Consider the following 14,431-nt stretch of genomic DNA (forward strand, 5'->3'; position numbering starts at 1 on the left):
ACTGTGGCCGTGAGCAAACTGTGACCGTGAGCCAACTGTGACCGTGAGCAAACTGTGGCCGTGAGCCAACTGTGACCGTGAGCAAACTGTGACCGTGAGCAAAAACTGTGACCGTGAACCAACTGTGACCGTGAACCAACTATGACCGTGAGCAAACTGTGGCCGTGAGCCAACTGTGACCGTGAGCAAAAACTGTGACCGTGAACCAACTATGACCGTGAGCAAACTGTGACCGTGAGCAAACTGTGACCGTGAACCAACTGTGACCGTGAACCAACTGTGACCGTGAGCAAACTGTGACCGTGAGCAAAAACTGTGACCGTGAACCAACTGTGACTGTGAGGAAACTGTGACCGTGAGCAAAAACTGTGACCGTGAACCAACTATGACCGTGAGCAAAAACTGTGACCGTGAGCAAACTGTGACCGTGAGCCAACTGTGACCGTGAGCAAAAACTGTGACCGTGAGCAAAAACTGTGACCGTGAACCAACTGTGACCGTGAGCAAAAACTGTGACCGTGAGCCAACTGTGACAGTGAGCAAAAACTGTGACCGTGAGCCAACTGTGACCGTGAACCAATTGTGACCGTGAGCAAAAACTGTGACCGTGAGCAAACTGTGACCGTGAGAAAACGGTGACCGTGAACCAACTGTGACCGTGAGCCAACTGTGACCGTGAGCAAACTGTGACCGTGAGAAAACGGTGACCGTGAACCAACTGTGACCGTGAGCCAACTGTGACCGTGAACCAACTGTGACCGTGAGCAAACTGTGACCGTGAACCAACTATGACCGTGAGGAAACTGTGACCGTGAACCAACTATGACCGTGAGCAAACTGTGACCGTGAACCAACTATGACCGTGAGCAAACTGTGGCCGTGAGCAAACTGTGACCGTGAGCCAACTGTGACCGTGAGCAAACTGTGGCCGTGAGCCAACTGTGACCGTGAGCAAACTGTGACCGTGAACCAACTGTGACCGTGAACCAACTATGACCGTGAGCAAACTGTGGCCGTGAGCCAACTGTGACCGTGAGCAAACTGCGGCCGTGAGCCAACTGTGACCGTGAGCAAACTGTGACCGTGAGCAAACTGTGACCGTGAACCAACTATGACCGTGAGCAAAAACTGTGACCGTGAGCAAAAACTGTGACCGTGAACCAACTGTGACCGTGAGCAAAAACTGTGACCGTGAGCAAACTGTGACCGTGAACCAACTATGACCGTGAGCAAAAACTGTGACCGTGAGCAAAAACTGTGACCGTGAACCAACTATGACCGTGAGCAAACTGTGACCGTGAGCAAAAACTGTGACCGTGAGCAAACTGTGACCGTGAACCAACTATGACCGTGAGCAAAAACTGTGACCGTGAGCAAAAACTGTGACCGTGAACCAACTATGACCGTGAGCAAACTGTGACCGTGAGCAAACTGTGACCGTGAACCAACTATGACCGTGAGCAAAAACTGTGACCGTGAGCAAAAACTGTGACCGTGAGCAAAAACTGTGACCGTGAGCAAAAAGTGTGACCGCGAGCAAACTGTGACCATGAGACAACTGTGACCGTGAGCAAAAACTGTTACAATCAAACTGGATTTCTGGTCACAAGTGATGTCTCCATAGGCTCCAATGTAAGCGACTGGGACTTGTGAGCCGTCTAGTTTGGTTGTATTAGTCACACAGCACCAAGTCCACAAATGTTTTGGCCCCCTGACTTGTCCGATTATTGCTATTGAGCGACACTTTGTGCTGTGTAGCACTAGCCAAAAGCACAGCCCATGTTAGTTACCTTTGTACAAAAGGCTCTCTAGTCCCTACTTTAGAGTGATATTACGCTTTTTTTCTCTACAGGCCACCGTACACTCGGGGATTGTACAATAACTTTATTGTTCCTTTGTAACACCGCGGTTACTTCAGTCAGTTATGTTATCAGCGGGGTCATAGCCGTCCTGGGGGGGCGGGGCCACATTCCGGGCTGCGTAACCAGTTACCGCTGACGCCCACTTATGGCTAGTTGTGACACGTGACTATAGATCCACGTGAGAGTCTTATGCTTGTTTTTCATTGGTTGTGCTTGCGCATGTGTAGCAGCCATCCCGGCGCGCGTGTGACGTCACAATGGGGCTATCGCTTTTCTATATAATGACATTGATTGGCTGCAGAGGCGCATTCAGCTCAGGGGTAAGAGGAGTACGGCGGTGGGGGACAAGCGTTCTTTTTAACCCTTTTCTATGCTCGGCCTTAAAGGAGAACGTCACTTTTCTTGACCCTTTGACGTGATTTCTGTGCAGGCTACTGTGGGGCAGGATGTTATTGGCAGTGCTGCCTGTCCCCAGTAAGTCTATAGGTGGACAGTAAAGGCACGGCGACTGCTCTGCTCCCATATATAGGGATGCAGGGCCTGTCTGTTTGGCGGAGAGCCTGTATTGGGTGCACAGGACATGGCCGTCTGTATTCTGCTGCCAGCTTGTTATTCTGTATGTTGTATCCCCCAGTGGTGCTGTGTGAAGTCGGCACAGCGTATAGTAAGGCTACGTGCCCATGAGCAGGAATAGCAGCTCCCCTGCGCTGCGTTCTACAGTACAAGCACAGTGGATGGCTGTATGGAAGTCCCATGCCCAATGTGCTTGTTTTTAACGCTGCGTAAACTCACCTGCGGTGCGGGTTTGTGGGCCACAGCATGTCAATCTCTGAAGCGGAAACACGCTAGTCTCCACTGCAGATTTTGACCGATTGAATGTCATTTCCTGCGGTGGATCCGCATGTACTGACAAAGCAAGTGCAGCATTCGAACGCAGCAAGAATACACTGTGTCCAAAGTGCTGCTAGGTCCTGATCATAGGCGATCACAGCTCCTTGGTGTAGAGGGCTCTGAGTGACCAATCAGTACAAGCCTGCTGACAAGGAATCCATCCTGGAGCTTCACTGATCGCTGCACCCTGGCTTCAGAATCCCCTAGCTGGTGGCTGATATTACTGGGGCTGTGTACAGGAATATGCGAGCATTGGAATGGGCACTGTGTGACAGCGTGAGGGCTGCATTATGGAACTGTATAACTTCCATGTGACCTAATAGGGAATCTGTATAGGGGTTCTCTAGCTTAAACAACTCCATTTACAGGGGAATTCCCATCACAGACACTAAAGGGAATCTGTAAGCTGCCCTCCTCTCAGAGCAGCATGATGTAGGCATAGAGACCCTGATTCCAGCTATGTGTCACTTTGATTACTGGATGCAGTAGGAGTGACACAATCAGAGGTTTTCAATGTAGGATGCAGAAGAGCTGAGAAAGCTACCCATGCCCACACCAGGCTCTGTATATACAATGTATATAGACAGCGGGGTGCCAATGAGTGCTGGAGTTGTAATTGGAGCAGTTTGCACATGGACATCAGTCCTGGCAGTCATAATCTCCTGCTGAAAAAACACTTATTGTATTGCAACAGCACACAGCCTAGTAAGTGACACATCACTGAAATCTGTGTCTCAGCCCCTACATTAGGTAGATAATTAGCGTGCACACTGTCTAAATTAGATGAGGTGCAGATGCAATGGACTGGTAATGTCCATTAATTGCATAGAAATTAATTCATCGCACACTCTTTGAGTTGCTATTTGGTGTACATTTATTTAGAGGCAAGAAAAAAATCAAGAAACAATACAGTGGTGGAGGCGACAGTACATGTTTCGGCCACACAGGCCTTATTCTTTACTTCGCTATTGTATCTGATTTAGACCATAAGTCAAAGGAAAGGACCAAAGTATACGGATAGATGATCCAGTGAAAAGCTTCACAGTGGTACCAATATTTGTCAGCCTGTGGAAAACTGTAAATACAGCATCAAAGACGTCTCTCAGGTGGAGGTCCCACGTGTGGTAGCTGTGGAGGGTGAAGGAGCAGCGTTCTCACGCTGTACTGTGGCCCCTACAGTAGGCTGCTCTCAGATTACATAATAAAGACCGATTCCCTTTAATGGTATAGCCACGTGAATTAAATGTCTGATAGATGCAGTTCCACCGAGGATTCACTAGATCGAGAACGATGGTCCACAGCCTCCAATTTGTCATGTAAGAAGGCTGCAGCATCCAAACAGAAAAATAATAAAGATGTCTGTGCAATCAAAAAAATTGGTATACATGAAATTAATTGTAGCAAATTAGATCCTAGTGCCTTCTGTTTGTATAAGTGAAGTAAGATGTCTAGGGAGAAGTTACACCCACCACCACCGTACTGATTTATTTACATACACCAAACCGCAGAATGAAAGTAGATTTTTTTTCAAGACAGTATTGTTATTGTGCAACATAAGCATCTTATTAAAGCACAGTAATCGCCATCTGTAAATCTATAGAGGCAGTTTGGTACGGATAGGGGAGTTTCCTTAAATAGATCTATTTAACTACTAAAGATACAGATAAGACAGAGAAGCAACCTTAATCTACACATTGAAAGCTTTGTATTCATCTTCCCTGTTACTCTTTGAGATAGGGACTGCAAGAATTACTAGTTCTGTAGTGATAGTCTCCTGTTGATAAAACACTGATTTGATCAAAACTACAGCAAGCAGCCCTGTAAGTGACACATCGCTGAAAACCCAACATTATGCTGTTTTTACACTGTCATAACATTTCTACACTGGCTGACTGAAGCCCAATGGCTGGCATGTGAAAATACATCTCTACCATGCAAAAATTAATTTAGCTAAAGAAAAATTCAGTAGAAATATTATCTGGTATGGGGACCATGGTTAAACCCTCCTAGGACCAAATTTGATATGAGATGATCGAATAGGGAAGACCTTATAACTAGGACATGCTGTACGTAACAACTTCCATCTCGTTATAGTGACTGTCGGGATAACACGCTGGTAGTATCAGTGCCTCATGGCCAACCAAGTAGTACCCCCCCCTTTTTTTCCCACCCAAACACACGATGTTTATTTGCCACCAATAGGAACCTTGCTATTCTGATCAAGATCTTTAATGCTTCTCTAGATATTGATTTTTTTTTCTTTTTTATCACTTTACAGTACCCCTTTATATTGTATAACCTTTAATATATGCTATTGTACTAGTTGAAGGGGTTATCCAGGCTCTTAAGATTGATGGCCTATCCATAGCTGATCAGCGGGGGTACGTAGAGTCAGGCCTCAAAAAATATATTGATAAAGGGAATGTGTCATCAGGAAATTGTCTATTGTTTAAATCAGGTTTTCCAGTACATCCCCATGACAGCACCATATCCTGTGTAGGTACAGGAAGCACAAGAGGTTAAAAGCCCTCCCACCCCCAACCTACTCAGTGTTTTTCCTGTCCCTACACAGGACAGGGAGTGCAGGAGGAGCGCTGGTGCAGGAGCACTGGTGTGAAGACCGAGATACCTCAGGGGGGATCGGGGGTGCCACGGCTCTCTCCTTCTCGCCGCCAAGCGGGTCCTGGGCCGACACTCCCTGTCGGGAGTCCCTCAGCCCTCTGGTGTGCTGGAGCCTCCAGGAGCCGCTTCCCCATCGCTGGGGCTCTCGGCGTCCTGCTCCGAGACCGCCCAGTGTCGAAACCGGAAGTTCAGAATGACGACTTCCGGTGGCGGTCGCGCAGGAAATTCAAACCGCGGTTAAGACCAGACGCCAGGGAGCAGGGAAAATGACTGGGCGACCAGGTAAGGCATAGGAAGGGGGGCTGGGGAGCACAAAGACAGGCTTACAGCTTGGGCACCCCTGACAGCATAATGGCAGAGATGTCTCACCCTGATACCCTCCCTGGATCGCCCCACTGTCACGTGAGTGTACCATTACCTCCTTTATATGGTTAATGGAGCTTACTCTTACCAGGCCCTCCATATTTTTTATAGGATCTATCTGGGCAGTTACCACCTACTTCTAAGAAATAGAAGGATACAGGGAAAAAGGCCACAGTAAAATCCAAGAGGTGCCTGGATTGTAACATCAGACTTCCCGACTCATATACAAAACGTCTATGTGCTGAGTGTAGAACCTCCGTGCTAAAGGAGGAGCACGGGGCTTTATTAAACAAGATGCGTAATATAATCAAAGAAGAGGTTCAGGCTTCTATTGCATCTCTGCAGCCCCCAGGTTCAGGAGTCCAGGATGTCCAGGGACCCAAAAGACCCAGAGAAGATATAGCACCATCTTCTAAGGGTGAAATCGACCCATCTGGCGACTCTGACAGTGAGACCATTAGTCCACCTCAGGGCGGAGAACGGAAAAGATACGTGTTCCACTCAGATGGTATGGATATTCTTCTACGAGCAGTCCGACACACGATGCTGGTAGAGGAAACGGAGAAGAGCAGTAACATTCAGAATGAGATGTTTAGTTAAAAACATGGTCTGGAGATACAGCTTCTAAGAACAAACTGTGCTCCATTCCATTTTCAGGGCTCAGAGTATTCGGACCTGTACTAGATGACATTCTAGAAAAAGCGTCCGATAAAAAGAAGGGCTTCCCTGAGGAGAAAAAGAAGGAGCAGCCCTTTCATAAACCGTTCCCCTCCCGTAAATAAAGTTTTCCCCTCACCCATGACAGCACACCTTGAGAGAGGGATCCGCCCCACCAAGGACAGGAAACCGTCTGAAATAAAAGGGCGGTACCTCTGCCTCGCTTCAGTTGGTTTCCTGTCCTTGATGGAAACCTGTCTGAAGAAGATGTCCATACTTGCCTGGGCCTGTTCCGGTGTGGAAGAGCGGGCACCAGCCTGTGCACCGGGTTCCAGGTTCCAGAAGCGTCGTCCGCGGTTCCCTGGAGCCGTGTCCCAGCGTGCGCAGGCGGTGAGGAGGGCTCCAGCTCCCCGCAGACCGCTGCGCTGTCCTCTGGCTGGCCGCACGCCGGGAGCGGCGTCTTCCAGGTGTGACGCGCCTGATGTCACGGCGCGGCGCACGCTGGGAGAGGCGTGCCCGATGACGTCGGAGGGCGGCACCTGGATCCAACATGGCGGCGCCCTGCAAGCGCTTGCCGGCCGGCTTTTTTTCAAACATCGGCCGGTGGGTGCCAGGAGGGGGGAGGACACAAGAACCGGAGGAGGTTCTGGATGTGCCCTATTTAAGGTGGAGGGGTTGTCCTGGTCAAACGCTGCCTATACTCATGTGGTGTAGAAGCTATGGCAGACCAGGACAGCCAGGAGCAGCAGCAGCTGACCCCTCCATCTCATCAACGCCAGCGGAAGAAGCAGTCTGACGCCTCTCACACGGACCGCCTCTCCAGCAACCGTAGCGGCAGCAGGAGAAGTAAGGTGTCAGGGCCATCCAGAAGGGATTCATCTTATGTCCCACCACAGCCTCCAGATCTGGTACCCTTTTGTGACTTCAGGGGTGAGTGATCTTCATCAATGTCGCTTAATAGTAATGGAAAGTTATTATGTGCTTCATTCCTTAGAAACCTAAGAAGAGTAACGCCAAACAGAAGCACAGGGTTTGCGCCTTATACCAAGCCCCCCTTTCCATAGATTGGCAGAAACAGCTTTGTGCTAGCTGTATTAACCAAACCATAGCGGAGAGCACCCCGGATTTTGCTTCTAATTTGAGGTCCGTAATCCGTTCAGAGGTTCATTCCCTGAAAGGCTTACTAAAGGGGAAAAAGAGAACCCATAAGGATATCTCCTTCGACTATGATTCATCCTCCCAGTCAGAGGATCTTTGCCTCAGTGATTCAGCATCCTCCTCTTCATTAGACAGTGGTAGGCCCTGTTTCCCTATTGAGGATACTGCCAAGTTGGTCAGAGCGGTCAGATCCACCATGGGGTTGAGGGAGGAAAAGGCAGCCAGGTCCCTGGAAGACATTATGTTCGCAGGTCTGGAGGAAAAAAAGAGACGCTCCTTTCCAGTGAATCCTAAAATTCAGACCCTTATAGACCGGGAATGGAGGAAGCCTGAGAAATCGGGAGTGTTGCCCTCTTCCTCTGAAAGGAGGTACCCCTTTGAGGATAGTGTCTCTGGGTCCTGGGATAAAATTCCTAAAGTTGACGGGTCTGTCGCCCGATCATCCAAAAGATCGTCCCTACCCCTGGAAGATTCAGGCAGTCTAAAGGATGCTCTTGATAAGAAGGCAGATTCCTTCCTGCGTCACACCTGGGAAGCGGCGGCAGGGGGCCTGAAGCCAGCGGTAGCAGGCACTTGTGTCGCTAGGTCACTCATGGTGTGGCTTCAGCAATTAGGAGACCAGCTCAAGGATAAAAAGATATCCAGAGATAAAATCCTCTCCAATCTGCTTTTGCTACAAGCATCCGCTTTTCTGGCCGACTCCTCAGCGGATTTGGTTAAACTCGCTGCCAGGTCTGCAAATTTGTCTAATGCTGCCAGACGAGCCCTGTGGCTCAAGGGTTGCCCAGGAGACCTACAATCTAAACATAAACTATGTTCCCTTCCTTGTGATGGTAAACTCTTGTTTGGCCAAAAACTGGACGAGCTTTTGGAGAAGGCTGGCGACAGGAAGAGAGTTTTCCCAGGGTTCACGGGGGACACAAAAAGGTCCTATTTTCGGAGGAAGAGATTTAACCGGGGTCGCCCTCTGCGAGAAAGGAAAAGATGGGAGCCCAGATCTAAAAAGGACTCTGGTTACATGTTTGGGGGGCCATCCTCCAGTATCAAAAAATCTCCCCAATGACGCGAGGCTAGAGGTCGGGGGAAGGCTTTCCCATGTTATCCCAGCTTGGGAAGCCATCACTTCAAATCCCTGGGTGTTGAGTATCATAAAGAATGGCCTAAAGATACGCTTCAGTCAAGTCTCTCACCGAACCTTCATGATCATCTCTAGGAGGTAGTCCAGGGAGGAGCAGTTAGCCCTAGAATCGGAAGTGTTAGATTTAGTCAACAAGCAGGTCCTTCACGAAGTTCCAGATTCACAATGGGGACGGGGATTTTATTCCCCCCTATTCGTGATAAAAAAAACAAATGGATCCTTAAGGACCATTATCAACCTCAAAAGTCTAAATCATCTGTTAGAGAACCAGACTTTCAAGATGGAATCAGTGAACTCTGCAGTAAAACTCTTACACCACAATTGTTTCATGGCTGTTATCGACCTAAAAGATGCCTACTATCATGTCCCAATCCATCCAGGCTACCAGAAGTACCTAAGGGTAGCCCTGTTCATCCAAGGGGAATTGAGGCATTTCCAATTTACTGCCCTACCTTTTGGACTCTCGATAGCACCGAGAATGTTTACAAAGGTTATAGTGGAGGTGACAGCTTTTCTCCGAATCAAAAACGTGGTGATTGTTCCCTACTTGGACGACTTTCTGATAATAGGGAAATCGGAGGACCACTGTTCCTCTCAACTTTTAGGGGTCAGGGCAGCTTTACATCAGCTAGGGTGGTTGATAAATATTCAAAAATCAAAACTATCCCCCTCAAGGACTCAGATCTTTCTGGGCTTGACCCTAAATTCCCAACTCCAATCCTGCTTCCTCCCAGAAGACAAGATTTGCAAAATAATCAGCCTGGTCTCAAGGGCCATAAAGTCTCCCGTGATGTCCCTGAGAGAAGCAATGTCCCTACTAGGCTCCATGACTTCCTGTCTCCCGGCAGTCAAATGGGCCCAAAGTCATATGGGGCTTCTTCAGTGGGAGGTCCTGTCAGCACAAAAATCCTTCAATGGACATTTAGAAAAAAGGCTATCTCTTTCTTTGGAGACAGTAAACTCCCTCTCCTGGTGGACAAACAGGGAGAATCTGACCTCAGGCTTGCAGAGGTCCAGACCAGTCGACCATATAATTACAACAGATGCAAGTGGCTCCGGCTGGAGGGGTCATCTAGCTGATCTCTCAGTTCAGGGGCTCTGGCTACGTCATGAAATAGAGACATCATCGAACCTAAAAGAGCTTTTGGCAGTGGAGAAATCCCTGATAGGCTTCCTTCCCCACATACAGGGTCGCCATGTCCAGATCAGGTCCGACAATTGGACGACAGTAGCTTATATAAATCACCAGGGAGGAACAAGATCTCGCTCCCTTATGGTAGTGGCAAACAGAATCCTGCATCTAGCAGAACAGCATCTCCTATCCCTCAGTGCTCTTTACATCCGGGGGTAGAAAATTCAAGATCAGATTTCCTATGTCGCCACACTTTAAGACAAGGAGAGTGGGCTCTAAACCCGATAGACTTCCAACAGATTATCCAGCTATGGGGGTCACCGGACATAGATTTGTTCGCCACCAGGGCGAACAGGAAGGTGGAGAGATTCTGTTCACTAAATCCAACAGAGAATCCCTATGCTGTGGACACTCTCCAGATACCCTGGAAGTTCGGGAATGCCTACACATTTCCACCGATAGTAATGATCCCGGCAGTTGTGAAGAAAATTCGGGAGGAGGGGGCGAGGATAATTCTGATAGCCCCCTTTTGGCCAAAAAGACCCTGGTTCTCCCTGCTTCGCCTAATGTCGATCTCGGATCCCTGGGTCCTACCATGCCCAAGCCAAAGGTTTCCATCTTGCGGCTTGGAATTTGAGAGGTTGTTACTGAGCAATAGGGGGTTTTCACCATGCCTAGTTTCCACCCTATTGGGTAGTAGGAAGCACATAACAACTAAGATTTATTCCAGAATCTGGGGAAAGTTCCTGGATTTTATAGACTCCCCATTGTCAGATAAACCTCCAATTAAAGATGTCCTAGAATTTTTACAGAAGGGACGTGACCTGGGGTTAGCTACGGGAACACTTAAAGTTCAGGTGTCCGCCCTAGGGGCGCTCTATAATTGCAACCTTGTGGGGAACAGGTGGGTTTCTAGATTCATTAAATCCTGTTCCAGAGCTAAGCCAGTTCGGGCTCTCAGAGTTCCTCCCTGGGACCTAAATTTGGTTTTAAACGCACTCTCTGGAGACCCATTTGAACCTCTGCAGGTTATCTCTCCAAAGTTCCTCACCCTCAAAACCATTCTCTTAATGGCCCTAACGTCGGCCCGTAGGGTGAGTGACCTGCAGGCCCTGTCTGTTGATCCCCCATACACCCAAATTCATGATGATCGGGTCGTCCTCCGTACAGATCCGGCATACCTTCCGAAAGTAGTATCCAGATTCCACTGTAATCAGGAGATTGTGCTTCCCTCTTTCTGCAGTAACCCAAAAAACCCCGGGGAGGTTAGGTTCCACAATCTAGATTTTAGAAGGGCATTACTAAAGTACATAGACATGACTAGTCAGTGGAGGAAGTACAAGTCCTTGTTTCTGGCCTTTCAAGGGAGTAGGATAGGTCACGGGGTATCAAAGGGAACTATTTCAAGGTGGCTTAGGGAGGCCATTTGTCTAGCTTACACATCTACAGGTGTTTCGGCACCGGACGGTAATAAAGCTCATTCCACCAGAGCTGTAGCAACCTCCTGGGCAGAGAGAGCAGACGTCTCAATTGACCAGATACGTAAAGCTGCTTCTTGGTCTGTACCATCCACCCTCTACAAGCACTATCGGTTGGATCTATCCTCCTCTGACCTTACCTTTGGGAGAAGGGTACTTCAGGCGGTGGTCCCTCCCTAGGGTGCTCATATTCTCCTAAATTCTGTCAAGGTGTGCTGTCATGGGTGAGGGGAAAACATCAAGGTTACTTACCAGTAGCCGGTTTTTCCAGAACCCATGACAGCACCCGTAGTTCACCCCCCCCCCCCCCCCCTGTCTTTCTCACGCCCTGGTGAAGCACTTTACATTTTGGGTGACTATTTATATATATATATATATACACAGTACAGACCAAAAGTTTGGACACACCTACTCATTTAAAGATTTTTCTGTATTTTCATGACTTTGAAAATTGTAAATTCACACTGAAGGCATAAAAACTATGAATTAACACATGTGGAATTATATACTTAACAAAAAAGTGTTAAACAACTGAAAATATGTCTTATATTCTAGGTTCTTCAAAGTAGCCACCTTTTGCTTTGATGACTGCTTTGCACACTCTTGGCATTCTCTTGATGAGCTTCAAGAGGTAGTCACCGGAAATGGTTTTCTCTTCACAGGTGTGCCCTGTCAGGTTTAATAAGTGGGATTTCTTGCCTTATAAATGGGGTTGGGACCATCAGTTGTGTTGTGCAGAAGTCAGGTGGATACACAGCTGATAGTCCTACTGAATAGACTGTTAGAATTTGTATTATGGCAAGAAAAAAGCAGCTAAGTAAAGAAAAACGAGTGGCCATCATTACTTTAAGAAATGAAGGTCAGTCAGTCCGAAAAATTGGGCAAACTTTGAATGTGTCCCCAAGTGCAGTTGCAAAAACCATCAAGCGCTACAAGGAAACTGGATCACATGAGGACCGCCCCAGATAAGGAAGACCAAGAGTCACCTCTGCTTCTGAGGATAAGTTTATCCGAGTCACCAGCCTCAGAAATCGCAGGTTAACAGCAGCTCAGATTAGAGACCAGGTCAATGCCACACAGAATTCTAGCAGCAGACACATCTCTTCAACAACTGTTAAGAGGAGACTTTGTGCAGCAGGCTTTCATGGTAAAATAGCTGCTAGGAAACCACTGCTAAGGACAGGCAACAAGCAGAAGAGACTTGTTTGGGCTAAAGAACACAAGGAATGGACATTAGACCAGTGGAAATCTGTGCTTTGGTCTGATGAGTCCAAATTTGAGATCTTTGGTTCCAACCACCGTGTCTTTGTGTGACGCAGAAAAGGTGAACGGATGGACTCTAAATGCCTGGTTCCCACTGTGAAGCATGGAGGAGGAGGTGTGATGGTGTGGGGGTGCTTTGCTGGTGACACTGTTGGGGATTTATTCAAAATTGAAGGCATACTGAACCAGCATGGCTACCACAGCATCTTGCAGCGGCATGCTATTCCATCCGGTTTGCGTTTAGTTGGACCATCATTTATTTTTCAACTGGACAGTGACCCCAAACACACCTCCAGGCTGTGTAAGGGCTATTTGACCAAGAAGGAGAGTGATGGGGTGCTACACCAGATGACCTGGACTACACAGTCACCAGACCTGAACCCAATCAAGATGGTTTGTGTGAGCTGGACCGCAGAGTGAAGGCAAAAGGGCCAACAAGTGCTAAGCATCTCTGGGAACTCCTTCAAGATTGTTGGAAGACCATTTCCGGTGACTACCTCTTGAAGCTCATCAAGAGAATGCCAAGAGTATGCAAAGCAGTCATCAAAGCTAAAGGTGGCTACTTTGAAGAACCTAGAATATAAGACATATTTTCAGTTGTTTCACACTTTTTTATTAAGTATATAATTCCACATGTGTTAATTTATAGTTTTGATGCCTTCAGTGTGAATGTACAATTTTCAAAGTCATGAAAATACAGAAAAATCTTTAAATGAGAAGGTGTGTCCAAACTTTTGGTCTGTACTGTGTATATATATATATATATATATATATATATATATATATATATATATATATAGTAGGTGTTGGTTATGTGCCTAACCTTTTCTGGAGGTCCTCTCAATGCTCTGTAATCCAACTGAAGCGAGGGAGAGGTACCGCCCTTTTATTTCAGACGGTTTCCTGTCCTTGGTGGGGTGCTGTCATGGGTTCAGGAAAAACCGTCTACCGGTAAGTAACCTTGGTGTTTTTCAGAAACATTTGGCATCGGATAACTCAAAATCCCTGGATACTAACAACTATAGCGCAGGGTTACAGGATAGAATTTTCTCAAAATCCCCCTCAAAATTCCACCTGATGAGAGGTTCCCCTACCTCTCTTTCCCGTCTGCAGGCAGACATAGAGAAGCTGCTGCATCAGAGGGTTATTGTACCAGTTCCAGAACACGAATAACATCAGGGCCATTACTCCTCCCTGTTTTCAATAAAGAAACCGTCAGGGGAGTTCCGTACGATTATCAACCTGAAACCCCTAAACCGGTGGGTCCGCTACAAGAAATTCCGCATGGAATCAGTAAGATCAGCCATCCCTCTAATAAACATGGATGCGGTAATGTGCACCCTGGACCTTAGGGATGTATACTACCACCTGCTAATACATTCCTCAAGTCAGCAATATCTGAGGTTTGCACTACCATCAGGCAGTCAGATTCTACACTACAAGTTCCAATGTCTTCCCTTTGGCCTGTCATCTGCTCCCAGAATCTTTACAAAGATCATGGCAGAGGTGGTGGCCTGTTTCCGACTCAGAGATATTACCATCATTCTGTACTTGGACGACTACCTGTTGGTAGCAGGATCTCCTCTAGATATGACACAACATCTAGAACTTGTCCTACGGACATTAACCAGCCTGGGTTTGATTGTGAACAAAGAAAAATCCAGTTTTGTCCCAAGTACATCACACATCTTCCTGGGAGTCCATCTCAACTGCCGAATACAAATGTCTTGTCTCCTGGAAGACAAGATACTCTTAATTCCACAAAGGATTCGTTCTTTTGCAAGAGAGAAGAAACCTTCAATCCGGAAGGCAACGAGTATTTTGGGAATCATGACGTCATGCATCTCCTACGTCTGATGGAGCAAGT

At 47.5% G+C, this 14,431-nt stretch overlaps 1 protein-coding gene across 4 annotated transcripts in view; it reads left to right on the top strand.

The window, feature by feature from the left end:
- The first annotated feature begins 2,051 nt into the window (after window positions 1-2,051).
- LOC141273094 (uncharacterized) overlaps window positions 2,052-14,431 on the top strand; it is a 91,108-nt gene continuing 78,728 nt past the window's right edge. For 2 of the 4 annotated variants that reach the window (XM_073684469.1, XM_073684471.1), the window contains exon 1: window positions 2,054-2,182. Coding sequence is in view for 1 of the 4 variants with exons in the window: in XM_073684472.1 (XP_073540573.1) it covers window positions 2,120-2,182 (63 nt within the window). In the remaining 3 variants the exon portion in view is untranslated. Of the gene's footprint in view, window positions 2,183-14,431 lie in introns of all 4 variants that reach the window. The other 2 variants (XM_073684472.1, XM_073684470.1) reach the window with 2 other exon arrangements.

Source organism: Phyllobates terribilis, unplaced genomic scaffold (genome assembly GCF_046119375.1).
Source record: "Phyllobates terribilis strain yellow unplaced genomic scaffold, ASM4611937v1 Scaffold_5__5_contigs__length_657084704, whole genome shotgun sequence".
NCBI classification, from domain to species: domain Eukaryota; kingdom Metazoa; phylum Chordata; class Amphibia; order Anura; family Dendrobatidae; genus Phyllobates; species Phyllobates terribilis.